The 19,371-nt window shown below is 47.1% G+C and overlaps 1 protein-coding gene across 3 annotated transcripts; it reads right to left on the reverse strand.

The window, feature by feature from the left end:
- Positions 1-273: 273 nt before the first annotated feature.
- On the reverse strand, positions 274-19,077 carry SH3BP5L (SH3 binding domain protein 5 like). 3 transcript variants are annotated; one of them, XM_034431811.3, is made up of 7 exons: positions 18,989-19,077; positions 9,977-10,639; positions 8,563-8,625; positions 7,017-7,145; positions 5,412-5,573; positions 5,019-5,192; positions 274-2,030 (listed from the first exon to the last, which is right to left on the reverse strand). In XM_034431811.3, the coding sequence occupies exons 2-7, from the start codon at positions 10,190-10,192 to the stop codon at positions 1,629-1,631; spliced, it is 1,146 nt and encodes a 381-aa protein (XP_034287702.2). In that variant the 5' UTR covers positions 10,193-10,639; positions 18,989-19,077; the 3' UTR covers positions 274-1,628. The 3 variants fall into 3 exon arrangements, with proteins under 3 accessions (XP_034287702.2, XP_034287703.2, XP_034287704.2); XM_034431812.3 differs by having other exon boundaries at positions 18,837-19,000; XM_034431813.3 differs by lacking the exon at positions 18,989-19,077 and adding an exon at positions 18,774-18,927.
- Between the last annotated feature and the right edge of the window lie 294 nt (positions 19,078-19,371).

Consider the following 19,371-nt stretch of genomic DNA (forward strand, 5'->3'; position numbering starts at 1 on the left):
GAACCGGTAGCATTTCACCCCTGCGTTCTGCCAAGGATGGGGAAGCTTACCTCATCACTCCAGTTTGTTCATGCAGCAAAAACCTTTGGGAAGGAGTGATGAAACATCTACAATTCTCTATTTTCCTACATAAGAAGGTCTCTCTTTCCTCCCCACCCCCCGTGGTTTTTTCAGTAACACAGCTGGGGGGGGCGGAGACACACACACACACACACACACACACACACATATTGTACCTGGGTGTACTTAACAAAATAGAAAGAAAGAAGTCACTTGATAGGGCATAAATTTTACTTTAAATAAAATACACAGCATAAGCCGGTCATACAAACCTCCACACATCCACGCGCACGCACGCACACACATACACACACAAACATGTACAGAGTTGCTGTATGGCTGCCTCAAACCGGCAAGTTCTCATCACAGCCAAAGTCCAGCAAATTTGTTTTAGAGTGGCAGAAACTGCTCCCCAACTTGCCCGCCGCCCCCACCCACCCACCCACCTGCCGAAAAAGGCATGGAAAGACGGGGACTGCTGGAAAACAGAAGAAAGAAAAAAAAACTCAGTCCCCCCTCTTTTGCCACCTGCTAGTGCAAACGATTGGAAGATCAGAAGAACACGCGGCAGGAAAGGTTGTGCTGAGGGGGTTATTGGGTAGGTGGGAGGGGGGGGCCTTTCGGGTGGAAGGAGCCTCCTGCCCCACATCTCTTTTCTCCTGGGAGTGTGCTGGACGGTACCACCGCGGTACCAGTTTCTCCATTGGATTTTGCAATGAGGCAAGACGGGCGTGGCTCTAGCTTAGAAGCTAGAAAGAGGTGGATGGCTGCCATCTTGTTTTTGTGTGTGTGTGTGTGTGTGTGTGTGTGTGTGCATGCGCGCACCCCCTGTTGCAAAGGAGGGACAAATAGCATGCCTTGTCAGTTATGGGTGGTGGTGAGAAGCCCTGTGTGGGGGCACCAGAGTTCTTCTTTAAACAAGCCATTTATTGTCATCTCTAGCCTTGCGGGAAAGCAGTGTGGGAAGTTCTCTCTCAAATGCAGTAAGAGGCGTGGAGGGGGGGGAGCATCTCTACACTAATAGCTCTATAGCCCACCTATATTCCTCTTTCCCCCCCCAAAGAAATATTAAAAGGAGCAAAGCTGCTTCTCTCCCACACCTCTCTCTCTCTCTCTTTCTCTTTCTCTCGGCTTCTAGACCAGCCTTCCAGCAGCTGAGAATAACTACCGGTACATTACCAAGGATCCAACAAGCCAGGATAAAAGTGCAAAGTTGCAGATTACTTCCAGCATGCAATGCTCCCAGGGAAAAGGGGCATGCTTGGGGAGATGGCAGCTTGATAGATCAGGTAAGGTGGGATTCAGAATGTTAAAATGTCCAACCCCCCCCCCCCAAATCTGGAACTTGGACTTGAGCCCCTGAGGTGGGGAGATTAAAAGGGCAGAAAATCTGGGATTTGCACCTGGGGGGGGGGGGGGAAATCAACACTGCAGATGGATGAGGCCAAAAACCACTGTGGACGCCATGCCTCCGCTTGCAACTTCTCCTAGTGCCTGGGAACCAGCACTCCCCCCCCCCCATTCTTCTGAAGGCCGGGTCTTAAAGGGGTGGCGGGAGAAGGGGCAGGTCAGAGGCTGATGCTGCGGTGGTGCTTAAAGGAGTGGGGCTGAGCCATCCGCCGCTGCTCCCTTTCCTCCAGCTCATCGCTGTTGAGACTGGCAGCATCGGACAGGCCCAGGAGGTGCTCAACCGAGTCAAACTTCTGCAGGTCAGAGGCAATGGTCTGGAAGCTGAGGACCGAGAGCGTGTCGGCCGAGGCAACGGGCTCAGGAGGTAGCACCATCCCACCATACAGCAGCGCCGGGCTAGCTTCAGCACCAACTGGGGAAGCGCGCCGTCCTACTAAGCGTTGGAGCCGCCGCGCGTGGATCTGCTCGCTGATCTGCTCCAGGTTGCGCAGGGCTACGGAATAGCGCATCTTGGCCTGAGCGACCTGCTGTTCCAGGGACGTCACCCTGGCCTTGTGCTCCTAAAACACAAGGAATACCAGGCATGAAAATCTACCGTGAGGGTTAATATCGCATCCATCGGTACATCATTGTATTACACCGAAGACAAGATATCTGCCTTAGGGACAGTATCGCTGAGGAAGATCGGAGACTGATAATAGACATCCATAGAAGTGCACTCTTCGGTCACCTTCCATACCGAGTGAGTAAGTAGTTAAAACTTTGTGGTTTAAGTTTGCATTAGGTAGAAAAGATGGATGGGAAGAGACAAAATCCAAATTAAAAAGAGGACGGGAGTTTGCAGCCCTCAGCTCAAAGGTTGTCCATTTAGACTTGTGTATAACCAGCTGGGAACGAGATGCGCTATTCCAAAGTCAATTCCTGATTTCTACGTAGAATTCCAAATTCTCTCCCGTCCCATTTGAAAAATCTGAATTCTAAGCTAGTACAGGTAGTCCTCGATTTACAACCCTTCGCTTAGGGACCGTTCGAAGTCGCAACGGAGCTGAAAAAAGTAACTTATGACCATTTTTCACACGTATGGCCCGTTGCGTCATCCCCATGGTCACATGATTTACATTCGGATGCTTGACAACTGTCTCACACTTATGACGGCTGCAATGTCCTAGGCAAGGCATATGTGTTTTGGCTTTTGCAACTTCCTGACAAGCAAAGTCAATGAGGAAACAAATTTACTTAACAACCGTGCTATTCATTGATTTACTTAATATGTGTGGCAAGAAAAGTCATAAAATGGGGCAAAACTAATTTCTCACTTAGCAACGTAACTTTTGGGGTCAATTGTGGTCGTACGTTGAGGACTAGGTGAACGCCAGGTGAGTCTATGCCAGGGGTGTCAAACTCAAGGCCCTGATTTATGATCACAATCCTGCCCGCGGGGTGCTTAAATCCGGCCCATGGGGCTGGCCTGGAAATATCAAAGGACTGGCCCGTGGTGACTCTGGCAGCTAAAACAGGCTGGGTGCAGGGGCCCTGAGCCTCGTTTTCACCTGCCCTGGCCTCCTGGAGAACTCTGCTGCCTGAAAACAGCTGGCATAGTGCTGCAGGAAGCCATGGAGGGTGAAAACAAGGCGCAGGGGGGCCATGCGTGGACTCCCTGCGCCCTGTTTTGGTGAACAGGGTGCTGTAGGAGGCATCTGTCCCCCCCCCACTCCCCGTCCCCCCCGCCGGCCTGTGGAGTAGAACTATAATGATGATCCAGCCCTCGAAGAAATGGAGTTTGATACCCCTGGTCTATGCCAACAGGACAACAGAGCAATAGCAAACCACTTCCATACTACAAGTAGTCCTCGACTTATGACCACAATTGAGCCCAAAATTTATGTTGCTAAGTGAAACATTTGTTAAATGAGTTTTGCCCCATTTTACCACCTTTTTGGCCACACTTGCTAAGTGAATCATTGCAGCTGTTCACTTAAGTTAATATTAACTTAACATGGTTGTTAAGTGAATCTGGCTTTTCCATTGACTTTGCTGGTCTTAAGGTCCCAAAAGCTGATGACATGACCCCGGGACACTGCAACTGTCATAAACATGAACCAGTTGCCAAGCATCTGAATTTTGATCATGTGACCAAGGGGATGCTGCAAATGTCATGTGAAACACCAACGTAAGTCACTTTTTACCAGTGCCGTTGTAACTTTGAACGGTCTCTAAATGAGTAAGTTGCAAGTCGAGGACTACCTGTACCTCCAAGGAAATTACATGGGTAAGCACCGAAAGTTGAATTTGACTCAGAAAGAGGGTTTACTTTATCCTCCAAGATAATCCAAATGTTTAACTTGAGCTGGATGAGTCATGAAAGACAATGTTCTTCAAAACTCCAATTTGTGCCTAGCGTTTCATAATTTCAGAATAACAGAGTTGGAAATTTCCTGACAGTTCTGACAGTTTCCTGGAGGTCTTCTAGTCCAACCCCCTGCTTAGGCAGGAAACCCTACACCACTTCAGGCAAATGGTTGTCCAATCTCTTCTTAAAAACTTCCAGTGTTGGAGCATTCACAACTTCTGGAGGCAACTTGTTCCACTGATTAATTGTTCTAACTGTCAGGAAATTTCTCCTTAGTTCTAAGCTGCTTCCCTCTTTGATTAGTTTCTAGGAGTGGAATACATATCTGATCAGGAAACGATGAAGCTACCTCTCTAGCTTAGTCTCAGGACAGAGGGGAAACAATTACAGGTAGTTCTTGAGTTATGACCACAATTGAGCCCAAAATTTCTGTTAAGTAAGACATTTGTTAAGTGAATTTTGCCCCCGTTTTATGATCTTTCTTGCCAAAGTCGTTAAGTGAATGACTGCAGTTGATAAGTTAGCAACCCGGTTGTTAAGCGAATCTGGCTTCCCCATGGACTTTGCTTGTCTGAAGGTCGCAAAAGGTGATCACATGACCCTGGGATACAGCAACGGTCATAAATATGAAACAGTTTCCAAGGGTCTGAATTTCGACCCTGTGACCGTGGGGCTGCTTGAAAGATAACTGCGGAAAACAATCATAAGTCACTTTTTTAGTGCTGTTGTAACTTTGAACGGTCAGTAAATGAACCGTTGTAAGTCAAGGACTACCTCTATAGACCCAGCTTTGCAAAGATCAACATCTGCCCCCACCCCACCAGAGGTGGGTTTCAACAGGTTCTGACCAGTTCTGGAGAACCGGTAGCGGAAATTTTGAGTAGTTCGGAGAACCGGTAGTAAAAATTCTGACTGGCCCTGCCCCCATCTATTCTCTGCCACCTGAATCCCAGCTGATCGGGAGGAAATGGGGATTTTGCAGTAACCTTCCCCTGGAGTGGGATGGGAATGGAGATTTTACAGTATCCTTCCCCTGCCACGCCCACCAAGCTATGCTACGCCCACCAAGCTACGCTATGCCCACCAAGCCACACCCACAGAAACGGTAGTAAAAAATTTTGAAACCCACCCCTGCTTCCCCGTGCCCCCCCCCTCCCCTGGGCAAGGGACTTAGGGCAGGTTCAAAGGTCGACCTCACCTCCAGGATTTGGTTGAACTGAGCCTTCAGCTCAAAGTAGGGCTTGCTCTTCAGAATGACTCGCTTGAGGGATTTCTGGAGTGACTGCACCTTTGCCTCGGCCTGCTGGCAGAGCTGGGTGACACGCTGGTGCTCCCGTTCGCTGCGCAGGCGCTCTTCCTCGGCCTCGTTCACCTGAAGGGCAGAGGAATCACGAGTTACTGAACTGATACTGGATCCAGCCTTGCTAATTCTCTTCTCTCCATCTTCATGGCGACTGCTGCTTTCCGACACTACAGAAGCTACATCTATGGGGTGCTCCAGAGCAACATTTCCCTCTCCGGAACCCTCCTGATCATCCAGGACTCTTCTGGAGCCCATCAGTCCAATTCCACCCTAGAAGAAGAACTTCACCTTGGAGGTGGCATGGTTCAGCATCTCCTGCCAGGTGGGATCCAGCCGGTTCTTGTCTGCCATGACTCCCTGCTCAGCCACAAAAACCATTTCCCGGGCCGCGTTGTGCATGCTAACGGCTCGTTCATACCGCAGGGCAGCCTTCTGAGTCTCTTGCTGGGCCTGACAGAAAGTAGGAAAAAATGGAATCAGCAATCTTAATCAAACAACCACTATTAAACCAGCCTACATAGTCTGCAGAAAAGGAATCGGTCTCTTTTGTCTCCCCTTCCCTCTTGAGGGAAATCCACCCATATTTTTTTTCTCATTTTTATCAGATTTGATCTGACTAGCCTCCTACCGGCCAATTCGCTCTCACAGAGAGGGCCTCCTCAGGGTGCCATTGGCCAAGTTATGTCGGCTGGCGACACCCAGGGGGAGGGCCTTCTCTGTGGGAGCCCCTGCCCTGTGGAATGAACTGCCCCCGGAAATGCGTAAGATCTCCGACCTTACCTCCGTATTTCGCTGTGCACTCAAGACCCTGTTGTTCCGCCAGGCCGGGCTATCAACATAATAATTTTAAATTGGGTATTTTAAATTTCTCGGGTTTTAAATTGAGCCGAATTATTTAATAATTTTAAATTATTTTAATTGATGTTCGTCTTGTGCTTTTAATAGGCTGTACACTGCCCTGAGTCCTTCGAGAGAAGGGCGGTATAGAAATAAAATTATTATTATTATTATTATTATTATTATTATTATTATTATTATTATTATTATTATTATTATTATTGCTTGAATCTTGAGAAGGAATGGAAGATAATGGTGCCCCCAACAATCTGGGTCCTCATTTTACCGACCTCGGAAGGATGGAAGGCTGAGTCAACCTTGAGCCTGGTGAGATTCGATCTGCCAAATTGCAGGCAGCCGGCAGTCAGCAGAAGTAGCCTGCAGTACTGCACTCTAACCACTGCGCCACCGCGGCTCATATATTCATGAAAGGCCACGGCCATTTGTCATTATTATTGTTCTTCCTTTTAACTAAGTTGTCTTTAATACAACATACAGAAGACAGGTGAACAAGCTGCAAATAGATTTATTAGTTTAAAATTTTTGGGAGGGCTTCTTTCGCGAGGGGTGGGAATTAACATTGTACTTAATATATTAATCAGTATTCAACTGGAGGGAATAATATGTGTATAATGTGGGGGGAGGATTTATGCACCCTTTTTAATGCTCTGATTGTTTTGTTTTGTGTCCTCGGATTTTTTGTTTTGTTTTGTATTTTAACTTTGTTTTGAATAAGGAGCCTGAGTGGCATAGGAAGCTAATGCCTCCTACTAAGGCAGCATTTAACATCCAGCTGCCTGCAATTACTGCGAGTTCAATTCTCACCAGGCTCAAGGTCGATTCAGCCTTCCATCCTTTCTAAGGTGGGTAAAATGAGGACCCGGTTTGTGGGGGCAATAAGCTGACTTTGTATAAAAATATACAAAAGTATGAAGGCTATTGTTTAACGCATTGTAAGCCGCCCTGAGTCTCCGGAGAAGGGCGGCATATAAAAATAAATAAAAATAAAATAAAAACATATGAAAAAAAAGTATTGAAAAGCCACGGCCTGCGTACCTCCCTGGCCAAGCGCCTGGCTTCATAATAAGGGCGTGCTTTCTCGATGCAGTTCCCCAGTTGGGAGCCCTGGGCATTCAGCTTCCTAGCAGATTCAGACAAGATCCGGCGGTATGTGGTGCGGGCCTCCTGTTAAGACCAAAGGCATAAACTGTGTCAGCATCTTTAATAAACATCCTCCCTCCTTACAATTCTTGCCATATTTATTACTCTTATTCAGACACTGCCCTTCTAGCCTGCCTTTGTCCTTTATGACAGGGGTCTCCAACCTTGGCAACTTTTAAGACCTGTGGACTTCAACTCCCAGAGTTCCTCAGCCAGCTTTGCTGGCTGAGGAACTCTGGGAGTTGAAGTCCACAGGTCATAAAGTTGCCAAGGTTGGAGACCCCTGCTTTATGAGATTCTTTCTCTGCGACCGATTCCAATGCTGTGTAAATTGGATGTTCACGGGCAACTCAGGCAGAGGGTCCATACCACACGGCCACCATTTGGACCCTGATGGTGCCAACCTATCCCAAGTGTTAGATCAGAGGTCCTCAAATACGGCTTGGGGGCCGGATACGGCCCGCCGAAGCCATTAATCCAGCCCGCGCAGGACCATGAGGCTGCCCCACCCACATCGCATGACATGAATTCTGAGAGGGGCCTTTTCCCTTTAGAAAAAAAAATAATAAAATCTTCTGATGTTGAAACTGCAGAGGATAAATGATACATTCGTGAAAGGCCACAATTTTTAGGACTTGCATCCTGAGTAATATTGATGCAACTATTTTAGCCTTTGTTTTTTTAAAAAAAAAAACACCAAAAAAACAAAACAAAAAACACCCCAACTCTTCTTCCTTTGTGCTGTCTAAAATCTGTAATCTGCCAATAAATTTCAGAAAGGTGGTCCCGGAGGGGTGGGGGTGGGGTGGAGACCAGTGTAAACTATGAACCACAACTTGGGTCAGTCCTGGGACAAGGTGGGATAGTCAACGCTGGGAAGACTCAGGAGTTGCAATTCAGTCTCCTGGGTGTCCAGGGGGCATTGATAAAGTGGCAACCTTAGTAGGGGTAGACATTTTCCATCACACACACACGCATCCATTGCTCCCATCTCCACTCTTAAACTTCATATAAGTTGCAGATCCTCCAAGAGGCAACTTGCTTGCAACACGATAAAGAGCCCAAATGTGGAGTTTTACGCTAACCACATGAGACTTCCTTTCTCAACCTTCTGGTGACAGCCAATTAAGACAGTTGTCTTAATTGGCTGACCTCCTGGCACTGAAGCTTACTACGCTGCCTCTTCTCTGAGTAGGAGAGTTCTAACTGCAATCTTTCTGGCTGGAAGATCCTCCCTTCTTCCCTCACTTCCGTCATAACTTCAAACGGTCACTGAGCGATCCGGTCATGAGTCAAGGAATATCTGTATGTCTGGATTCAACCCATTTCCACTTCCTTGCCTGAGTCAGGGTGCTTTCCCCTCCCTACAATATGAAGGAAAATCTTGAGCCCACATCCCCTCCTCTCCCCTCCCTTGGTGTTTCAAGGAATGTTGCCGTACATCCAGCTGCAATTCCACTCGATTGATCTCTTCGTTGGCTTGATTGAGATGTTCCAGCTCTTCCTGTGGGCAGAAAATCAGAGACCGAGGCTTAAGAGAAGGCACCGAACTAAGCACAGCGCACAACTCTCCTCTGATCTGGCATGGCCACCAGAATGGGAGTTCTAGGACTTGTCATCCCAGCACATCCAGAGGGATGGAATTTACTTCTCGACGTGTCCTACTTGATTTCTAAACAGGGAGGAACATAGGCACTCATGTCATAGGCATGTATTCATTCGAGCATTCAGAACATGCAGGAGGGGAGGGAATCCTTTATTGAATGCAGAATAAACAATGGAAAATTAAAAGCCATGGTGGCACAGTGGTTAGAATGCAGTATTGCAGGCTAACTCTGCCCGCTGCCAGGAATTCAATCCTGACCGGCTCAGGGTTGACTCAGCCTTCTATCCTTCTTTAGCTTGGGAAAAGGAGGATCCAAATTATTGGGTGCAATATGCTGAGGGCCGTAAAGCACTCTGGAACGGTATATAAGTCTAAGTGCTGTTGCTATATCATGTTGCCTGCCAGATTTAGAATAGAGTAGAGTAGAGTAGAGTAGAGTAGAGTAGAGTAGAGAAGAATAGAATAGAGTAGAGTAGAGTAGAGTAGAGTAGAGTAGAGTAGAGTAGAGTAGAGTAGAGTAGAGTAGAGTAGAATAGAATAGAATAGAATAGAATAGAATAGAATAGAATAGAATAGAATAGAATAGAATAGAATAACAGAGTTGGAAGGGACGTTGGGGGTCTTGCTTAGGCAGGAAACCACTTGAGACAAATGGTTATCCAACATTTTCTTAAAAACTTCCAGTGCTGGAGCATTCACAACTTCTGGAGGCAAGTTGTTCCACTGATTAATTGTTCTATGGAACAACTTTATTTATAACAGAACCATTTTATTCTGTTAAACCAGAAAATATGGCTTTCAAAATAAAGTTAATGTTTTATTTGTATGAAGGGGACTGACAAGATTCAGGAACGTAAGGAGTATTGATGATGGGGCAGTACAATTCTTTTCACTCTTTTTGGGGCAAGAAAAAAAAAAGGGGAGCTCCCCGAGACAAGCTGTTCTCATTTTCTTCCTAAACGCCTGCAAAATAATCCAAAAACAGATTGTGGCTCAAAATCAGACTGAGGCAGGAAGGCTAAGTTTCAGCTCCCCTCTGACACAGATGAAACCAGTTTTTGAAGGCCACCAGATCTGGGTTACAAACAGCCACACTCACTAAATGGTAGAGCAAAAGACTTTTTCTGTATCCCTTTGCTGCCACCTAGTGGCGCCCTAGAGTTTTGCAACCAGACCTTAGGACCCAAACTTCCTAAGTGTGTGGTCAGGGAGGCAGCGCCACGAGAGAATGAATTTAGCAAGCCCTCACCTGAATGCGAGGGTCAAGCTCTTCCTCCTCCTCCTCCTCCTCTTCTTCCTCATTTTCTTTCTTCTTGGCATCGCCACTACCATCACACATGGCCTCCGGCCCAGGCACCCGCTGCTCCTCGCTGCCTTCGGAGGGGGTCTGCAGTTGCCCCGGAGGCGTCTGCCGCCCATCCCCCATGTTCATGCCCAGCACCAAGCGCTGGTCAGAGTCCTCCATGCCTGCCTTCCTGTGCCTCTCTGCGGCCTCTGCTCTCCCTCGGTGGGCAGGCTGCCCGAGTCACAAAAACCCAGGCACCATGTGCAGGCCAGGCCCGCCCACAGGGAATTGGCATGGGGTTTCTGAGCTCATCCAGATGCCTTTGGCAGGCGTGGCAAAGGAGGAGAAGAGGCCAAAGTTACGGCATCGATCCGGGAAGCAGTAGGCCGCCTCTGGTGATGTGAGCTGAGTTGGAATCCTTTCGAAAAGTAAAGGGGTGCAATGCAATGCAAGATCTTCCCCACGGAGAGAGAGAGGGGCACAGGCAGGGAGGTTCCCAAAGATGCTCCTTTGCAGAGGGGGTGGAGAAAGTTCCCTGTCAGGCGTATCCTCCACCCCCCCCCCTTCTACTGCATTCTCTTAAGATCCTCTCTTGATGGTAAAGCTCCAGCAGCACAACCTAATGAACTGAAACAGCCAAGCGAGAGGCAAGAGAAAAAACAGAAAATACATTTTAAAAACTAGCTATTTAGTAAGAGGCAACAGACAACGTCAAAAGAAAAAGTCAATGGGACGCAGTGGCTCAGGGGCTAAGATGCTAAGCTTGTCGATCGAAAGGTCGGCAGTTCAGCGGTTCGAATCCCTAGTGCCGCGTAACGGGGTGAGCTCCCGTTACTTGTCCCAGCTTCTGCCAACCTAGCAGTTCGAAAGCGCATTAAAAAAATGCAAGTAGAAAAATAAGGACCACCTTTGGTGGGAAGGTAACAGCGTTCCGTGCGCCTTTGGCGTTTAATTCATGCCGGCCACATGACCACGGAGAGGTCTTCAGACAGCGCTAGCTCTTTGGCTTTGAAACGGAGATGAGCACCTCCCCCTAGAGTTGGGAACAGTGGTGGGTTGCCTCCGGTTCGGACTGGTTCGCAAGAACCAATAGTAAAACCGGAGGGAGGCTCCGCCCACTGGCCCGGACATCATCATAGGTGATCTGCGCATGCGCAGAAGCTTCTGCACATGTGCAGAAGAGTGCGCGCAGGTGCAATGCGAACCGGTAGTAAAGGTAAGTAGAACCCACCCCTGGTTGGGAACGACTAGCACATATGTGCAAGGGGAACCTTTACCTTTTAAGAGGCAACAGACAACTACAGCTCCGTTTCAGGTGCTGCAAAAGTGTTCTTCGCCACAAAGACATCTCAAGTCTTTTCCTGTCTTTTAGAAAGTTTTAGAAAGGCAACCGTGCTGTCTCTTGCAGGAAGCTGGGGCACCTTGGAGCCCAACAGCTTCACTGTGGGATAAGCCTTTATGAACAGCGGCATTTTCATTAGATACACACACAGCTTTTACAGGGACAATCTGTCTTCCTATCACTGCACACTCGTACTCATTTTGCAACCTGCATCAGAATGCTTTGCATTCACCTTCTATTTAACTGTAATTCCCTCCTCCCTGCAAAGCCACGTGTGCCAATCTATGCATACATACATACATAAATACATACACCCATCATGCTATTTCCTGGGGGGGGGGGCAGCAACATTATGCCCAATGCAGAACTAATCAGCCAAATAAATTAGGGCATGAGAGAAGAACAAAGGAACATGGCTAAATTTAGTTTACACCAACACTACAGTAGTCCCTATGCTTCTATGTGCTTGCAAACCACTTTAGTTCCATCCCATCCATATACCATTTCATATATTCCTCTTATTTATTTACGTGTATTTATATTTTCATTTCCATATGGTTCAAAGTTGCAATGATACTTACAAAAAAAGTTTTGGCCACCACAGAACCCCTGCAGTCACATGATTGAGATTCGGGTGCTTGAAAACTGGCTCACACTTGCAATGGTTGTAACGCCCCGCAGTCACATGATCTTCATTTGCAACCTTCCCCACTGGCTTCCCACAAGCAAAATCAATGGGGAAGACAGCAGTAAATTGCTCTGTTAAATTCCCCCACCCCCAGTCTTCCTGTGCTCACACACAACCTGCACTAGACCTCCCAAGCCCTCCTCCAATTCATACATGGCCTGTGCCAGGGATTCCCAGCCTCCCACCTTCCACACAGCGCCTGGGACTCCCATTCTTTCCTGCTTAATGACCTGATCTGCACGTCTTGGGGTTACAATTGGGACTCCAGGGATTGCCACTGCTAAGTGATGTGGTCACATGACATCATGCTTTACAACCAACATCACTTAGCAATGGCAATCCCATTGTAACCTGAGGACCACCTGAATTTAATTAATTTACACCAAAGCCCAAAAGACGCCTTTTGTGGCTTTTTGCTTTTTGCCTCTTTTTCTTATATTTCTTGTCTCTTTTTTAGGATCTCAAGAACTCCACTCCAAATGTTGTTCTCTGCCACCACTTGTCCACTTCCAATCAAAATTCTGCCAACCACCTTCTAAGCTTCCTGTACATTTGCATTCCCTCTTATTATCTTTTCTTTTGTGTAGGGGATAATAGTATTATTCCAATGATCAGGCACTGAAGTGGTCTTCACCCCTGAACAAGTTGCAGCCGCTCCATTTGCAAATCATGTTTTAATACCTCTGTAGCCATATCATTTTTACAGTTTTTATGACTGATTGACAGCTAAAAATTTGGACACTAAGAGCTATACCATTTGTTTCAATTCAGCTCTTCAACATAACACTATTATCCCATATAAATCTCCAAAATACTACTCCTTCCAGCATACCCTCCCTTCAGTTTCATCATAAATCCCTTTAATCATTCTCAATCCAATCTAGTTGAAGCTCCTTGTTTAGTCTTCTTCACTCACTGCCAAAATATTTTTTTATAATATTATATTATAATATTATAATATTTATTTTAAATATTATAGGACATGGAATAAATTTTATGAATGGATAGAGACAAGAAGTAGAAATGAGAGGGAAGTTTATGAATGTTAATAATTGTTAATGTGGGCAACAAAAATGTATAAAACTATAGATATAATATGGAAAATTTTGTAAATAAGCTAATGTAAGTAGAAATTTAGTTGAAGTTTTCTTTCTTTTCTTTTCTCTTTTTTTTAGCTGTATTACTGTAATTACTCTTAACATAGTACAGTTATAGTTATTAGCTTTTATGTTAAGATTTACCATTGATTTCTCTCTGGTTCTGCCTTATTTGCATTGTTATCCTGACAGGGGACTGTCTTTTCCAAAATATTTTTTCAATTTCTAACAAGTTCACTTTGAATTTCTCTGCCATTTTTAATCTTAACTATTTTTTGTTTTTTAAAACATTCTTTGCAGTTATCTTCTCTCTCTACAAATTACACAGTGTTTCCCTCTTCTGCATTTTTGCAGCAGTCAATCTCTTACAAGCATTATTTCTCATAAATAAATAAATAAATAAATAATTTTATTTCTATACCGCCCTTCTCCCGAAGGACTCAGGGCGGTGTACAGCCAATTTAAAAACACAACACACAACAATAATTAAAAATTAAAATAATTACATAGATTTGGCCGATTTGAAACCCCAAACATTTAAAATACCCCAATTAAAATTATTAAGTTGATAGCCCTGCCTGGCGGAACAACAGGGTCTTCAGTGCGCAACGAAACACTAGGAGGTCGGAGATCTTGCGTATTTCCGGGGGCAGTTCATTCCACAGGGCTGGGGCTCCCACAGAAAAGGCCCTCCCCCTGGGTGTCGCCAGCCGACATAACTTGGCTGATGGCACCCTGAGGAGACCCTCTCTGTGGGAGCGGACTGGTCGGTGGGAGGCTATTGGTGGCAGAAGACGGTCTCGAAGGTACCCGGGTCCTATGCCATGGAGCGCTTTAAAGGTGGTAACCAACACCTTGAATCGCACCCGGAAGACCACTGGGAGCCAGTGCAGCTCGCGCAGGAGGGGTGTCACGCGGGCACAACGAGTTGCGCCCATAACCACCCGCGCGGCCGCATTCTGGACCAGTTGGAGCCTCCGAGTGCTCTTCAAGGGGAGCCCCATGTAGAGAGCATTACAATAGTCCAGCCGGGAGGTGACAAGGGCATGAGTGACCATGCGCAAGGCGTCCCGGTCCAGAAAGGGCTGCAACTGGCGGATCAGGCGAACCTGATAAAAGGCCCCCCTGGCCACGGCCGTCATATGCTCTTCTAAAGACAGCCGTGCGTCCAGGAGGACACCCAGATTGCGAGCCCTCTCTGTGGGGGGCAAAGATTCACCCCCAATAGTCAGCGATGGCACCTGCTGACTATATCGGGACGCCGGCAGCCACAGCCACTCGGTCTTGGACGGGTTGAGTCTGAGCCTGTTCCTCCCCATCCAGACCCGCACAGCCTCCAGGCAGCGAGACATCACATCAAGGGCATCGTTGGGGTGGTCTGGGGTGGAGATGTACAGCTGAGTATCATCAGCGTACAGATGACACTTCACCCCAAAACCACGGATGATCTCACCCAGTGGCTTCACATAAATGTTGAACAGAAGGGGCGAGAGGACCGACCCTTGTGGCACTCCCCATGCGAGATGCCTCGAGGTCGACCTCTGCCCCCCTGCCAACACGAACTGCGAGCGGTCGGAGAGGAAGGAGGAGAACCACCGCAGAACGGTGCCCCCTATTCCTAACCCTCTTAACCGCCGCAGCATGATACCATGGTCGATGGTATCAAAAGCCGCTGAGAGATCTAATAGGACTAGGACAGAGGAGCAACCCCTGTCCCGAGCCCTCCAGAGATCATCCACCAACGCGACCAATGCCGTTTCTGTGCTGTGCCCCTGCCTGAAGCCCGACTGGCACGGGTCTAGATAGATAGCTTCATCCAGGTGCCCGGGCAGTTGTCGTGCCACCACACTCTCAACAACCTTCGCCACAAAACGAAGGTTGGAGACCGGACGGTAGTTAGCTAATTCAGCCGGGTCCAGGGAAGGCTTCTTGAGGAGGGGCCTCACCACCGCCTCTTTCAAGGCGGCGGGAAAGGCACCCTCACTCAGAGAAGCAGTTATAGTCCCCTGGAGCCAGCCTCGTGTAACCTCCCGGGAGGCCAGTACCAACCAGGAGGGACACGGGTCCAATAAACATGTGGCGGCACTAATCCTACCCAGAACCCTGTCCACATCCTCGGGAGCCACAGGATCAAACTCCTCCCAGATAATATTCTCAAGGCCTGCCCCTGTCTCCTCCCCTGGACTCATCCAATCAGAGTCCAAGCCATCCCGAATCCGAGCGACTTTATCATGCAGGAATTGCACAAAATCCTCAGCGCGGCCTTGCAAGGGATCTTCCCGCACTCCCCCCCGAAGAAGGGAGTGGGTCACCCTAAACAGGGCGGCTGGGCGGTTCTCTGCAGATGCGATAAGAGCGGAAAAATGGTTAGATTTCGCCGCTTTTATCGCCACTAGGTAGGTCTTGATATAAGACCTCACCTGTGTCCGGTCGGAATCAGATTGACTAGTCCTCCAAATGCTCTCTAGGCGTCTTTTCCGACGCTTCATCTCTCTCAGCTCCTCAGAGAACCAAGGAGCCAATTGAGATCGGCATCGGGTCAGAGGCCGCAAAGGCACGACGCGGTCCAAAGCTCCGGTGGCCGCACTCTCCCAGGCGGCCACCAGCTCTTCAGTCGAGTCGTGTGCCAGAGTCTCAGGAAACGGCCCAAGCTCCGTCAGGAACCTTTCGGGGTCCATCAGGCGCCTGGGACGGAACCATTTGGTCGGTTCCGTCTCCCTGCGGCGGGGGAAAGCGGTAGGAAAGTCCAAGTGAAGGAGCGAATGATCTGTCCATGACAAGGGTTTGATGTCTAGGTCCCCTCTACCAAGATCATTCAACCACTGACCAGAGACAAAAATCAGGTCCAGAGTGTGTCCCCCTATGTGAGTCGGGCCTTGAACTAACTGGGTCAGGTCCATGGCCGTCATGGAAGCCATGAACTCCCGAGCCGCCTCTGACGCCTCACCCACAGACGGAAGGTTGAAATCCCCCATGACAATAAGTCTGGGGGTGTCAACCGCCACCCCGGCAATGATGTCGAGTAGCTCGGGCAGGGTCGCTGCCACGTGGCAGGGAGCCAGGTACGCAGTCAGCAAACCCATCTGCACCCCACGGCCCCACTTCACAAAGAGGGACTCACATCCGGCTATCTGAGGAACAGTGGTCTCCCTCGGACAAAGACTCTCCCTAATAATCACCGCCACTCCCCCACCCCTCCCCTGGGCCCTTGGCTGATGAAATGCACAGAAACCTGGTGGGCACATTTCAACGAGGGGGACCCCCCCCTCTTGGCCCAACCAGGTCTCCGTAATACCTGCCAGGTCCGCACCCCCCTCTAAAATAAGATCACAAATGAGGGGGGCTTCATCATCTATAACCTCTTTTACTTCATCATTCCATTAAATGCCTTTTTCCATTAGCACAACTCCAGATACTTCTACAGTATTACATAATTCTTTTCACCCTGTTCCAAGAAGTTTCCTATTTCCTTACGTCAACTTTCCATTTATTCTGTTGGGCAATTATTATATCTTCTAATGCTTTTTTCATGCATATTTTATATTTTCCTGTGGTCATCCTGGTTATAATATTTTTCTTTAATTTTTTTCCTTTCCTTCTCTGTCTACTTTTTTCACTCATGTTAAAAATTATCTATCCCTTATTCAAAATTCCTCTCTTGTATCGTTCACCAATTCTCTCAGCTTTCCAACATTATCAAATCAATCATGCTTTATCTATTCATTGCCATGTGTAGATCTCAACAGACTTATGCTTAAATCATGTATTGATATTTTTCCAGATATTCACCAATTACAATTCTCACGCATCCTTAGTGTCTAAACGACTCAATCTTTTTTTCTCATTCTCACTCATCCATTCCTGTCACCTATTAAATAATTCCTTCCATTGCTTTCCTTCAGAATGTGTAATTTTTCCTAAATTTGGAAAACTTTATCATCATTTATTGGAGCAGAATATCCAACTATCACTAATCTAAGGATTCTCTACTTTCAGAGACTTGATATCTTGACTACTAGTGACTTCATGGTTGGGTCCATGCACTTTTCTTGGCAACAGTAGACAGTTGCCTTCTTCTATGATGTTTAACTTCCCATCTAGCCTTCTATTCCCTGGGGGCCTCCCATCCACGTAACAAACCAAATTTGATCCTGCTTAGTTTCTTAACCCACAAAGATGACACCAATTCATACTGTTGGATCTGCAGTTTAGCCAATTCATTCATAACAATATACTTCTCCTCCCTATATTATTCACCATTTTCATTGAGAATGAATGACATTCTTCCTCTTAATTTCATGAACACACACATTTTTCTTTCCTTCGTTTCCTACTCTTTGCCATTTACTTCACTTAGATTTCTGCTCACAATGTTCCTCCATATCCTATGGTCTTCACCAGTGGTGGGATTCAAATAATTTAACAACCGGTTCTCTGCCCTAATGATTTCTTCCAACAACCAGTTCACTAAACTGCTCAGAAAGTTAACAACTGATTCTCCTGAAGTGATGCGAACTGGCACCACTGGTCTTCACCAGAAAGAAACCCAGAAAGACTGAATCCGGACCCCCATCTCAACTTTGGACAATTGAGGCTTTCATTTTAAACATTAGAATAACACAGAAAAGGAGCAGAGTTGGTTACCACCCTCAGCTGTATCCCATGCTAACATGCTATATATTACTTGCTAAATGCTAATGCTTAAAATAGTACTAACACAAGCATGGCCAAAGTTGGTTTTTATCCCAAGCACGCTCATGCTTTTCTCTGCTAGCCAGGACATCTAATTAATTAATGTTCATCCCACCTTTATTATTGTTATAAATAACTGGAGGCTAGTGAAAATACCTAACACTGTTTCCTCCTCTTATTTTCCCCACAACAATAAACTGGTAAAGTGGGTTGGACTGAAACAAGAGTGAATGGCCCAAAGTCACCCAGGTAGCCACTGCCTGGAAAAACAACATACATACCAAGGGCCTTGGTGGCGCAGCAGACTAAAGTGCTGTTAAGTAACACCAGCTGCTTGCAATTACTGCAAATTCAAATCTCACCAGGCTCAAGGTTGACTCAGCCTTCCATCCTTTCGAGGTAGGTAAAATGAGGACCCGGATTGTGGGGGCAATAAGATGACTTTATATAAAAAAGAACACCACTTGGGGAGGGGGTGGCCAAAAGCCCTACTAAGCAGGTATATACAAAAGTATGAAGGCTATTGCTTAACGCATTGTAAGCCGCCCTGAGTCTCCAGAGAAGGCATATAAATCGAACCAATAAATAAATAAATAAAATAAATACTTCCCCCCCACACACCCATAATCCACCAATTTAAAAATACATGGATGGACTGGCACACACAACTAGAGCATGCATGCAAAGCTATCTGCTTGTCAATCTAAAACAACATTTAAAAAAAATAAATCTAATGAAGTGGTTTTTAATCTATAAAAGCTTATCAGCCTGGGGTGTTTTTTTTTTTTTTTTGGGTATAATGCCAGCTAGGAAATTTGGAGAGGACCGAAGTGGGAACAAGCTGGCATTAAATCCACTAGGATTTAAAGGGACGCAGCACCGCCCTTTTTTATTTGCACCCCTGTCTATGCGGGACCCCCGACGGGGTCGCCCAAGTTTTACCCCGTGAGCTTTTCCAAGGTAAGCAAAGACTTAAGATCCGAGGATGGCATCGAAAACTCTCACTTTTTCCCGGTCTGCGCTCTTTCTGCGTCGATTTCGGCGGCATCCCAAACGCTGCGCGGCTTTCCCACCCGAAGCGGCCGCAACCAAACGCACGCGAGACGGGGGGTGGGGGTGGAAGAAGAGTGGGGGGAGGGGCTGGATGTTTTATTTACCTTCAAGCTTCAGTTGCACCCGCTCCAACCACCGGCCTAAGCGGAAGCGGAAGTGCTGCGTCCCAGAGAAGCCACCCTTCCCATTTCCCGAATCTTTCAACGTACAGCATGGCGGCTACCTACGGTCTGTGTATGGATTTTACACCTTGGGCGATTTTTTTTCCCGCCCCAACAACATCCAGGAGAAAATGCAGGGATCTTTGGGTTACAGTATAGATGTGCTCCTCTTCCCTTCATCACAATTTGCTTTTCAATCCCCTAAAAAAAAGAATGGATGGTTTGCAAAGGGAAACGCCATGTTGCGTTACGGAAAAGTCGAGCGCGGTGCATAGATCTACAGCTCGAAGATCTACAGTTTTGCTCGCTGGCCTTGGTGCCTTTGA

This window comes from Pantherophis guttatus, chromosome 2 (genome assembly GCF_059756535.1).
Source record: "Pantherophis guttatus breed Tessera chromosome 2, ASM5975653v1, whole genome shotgun sequence".
NCBI classification, from domain to species: Eukaryota; Metazoa; Chordata; class Lepidosauria; order Squamata; family Colubridae; genus Pantherophis; species Pantherophis guttatus.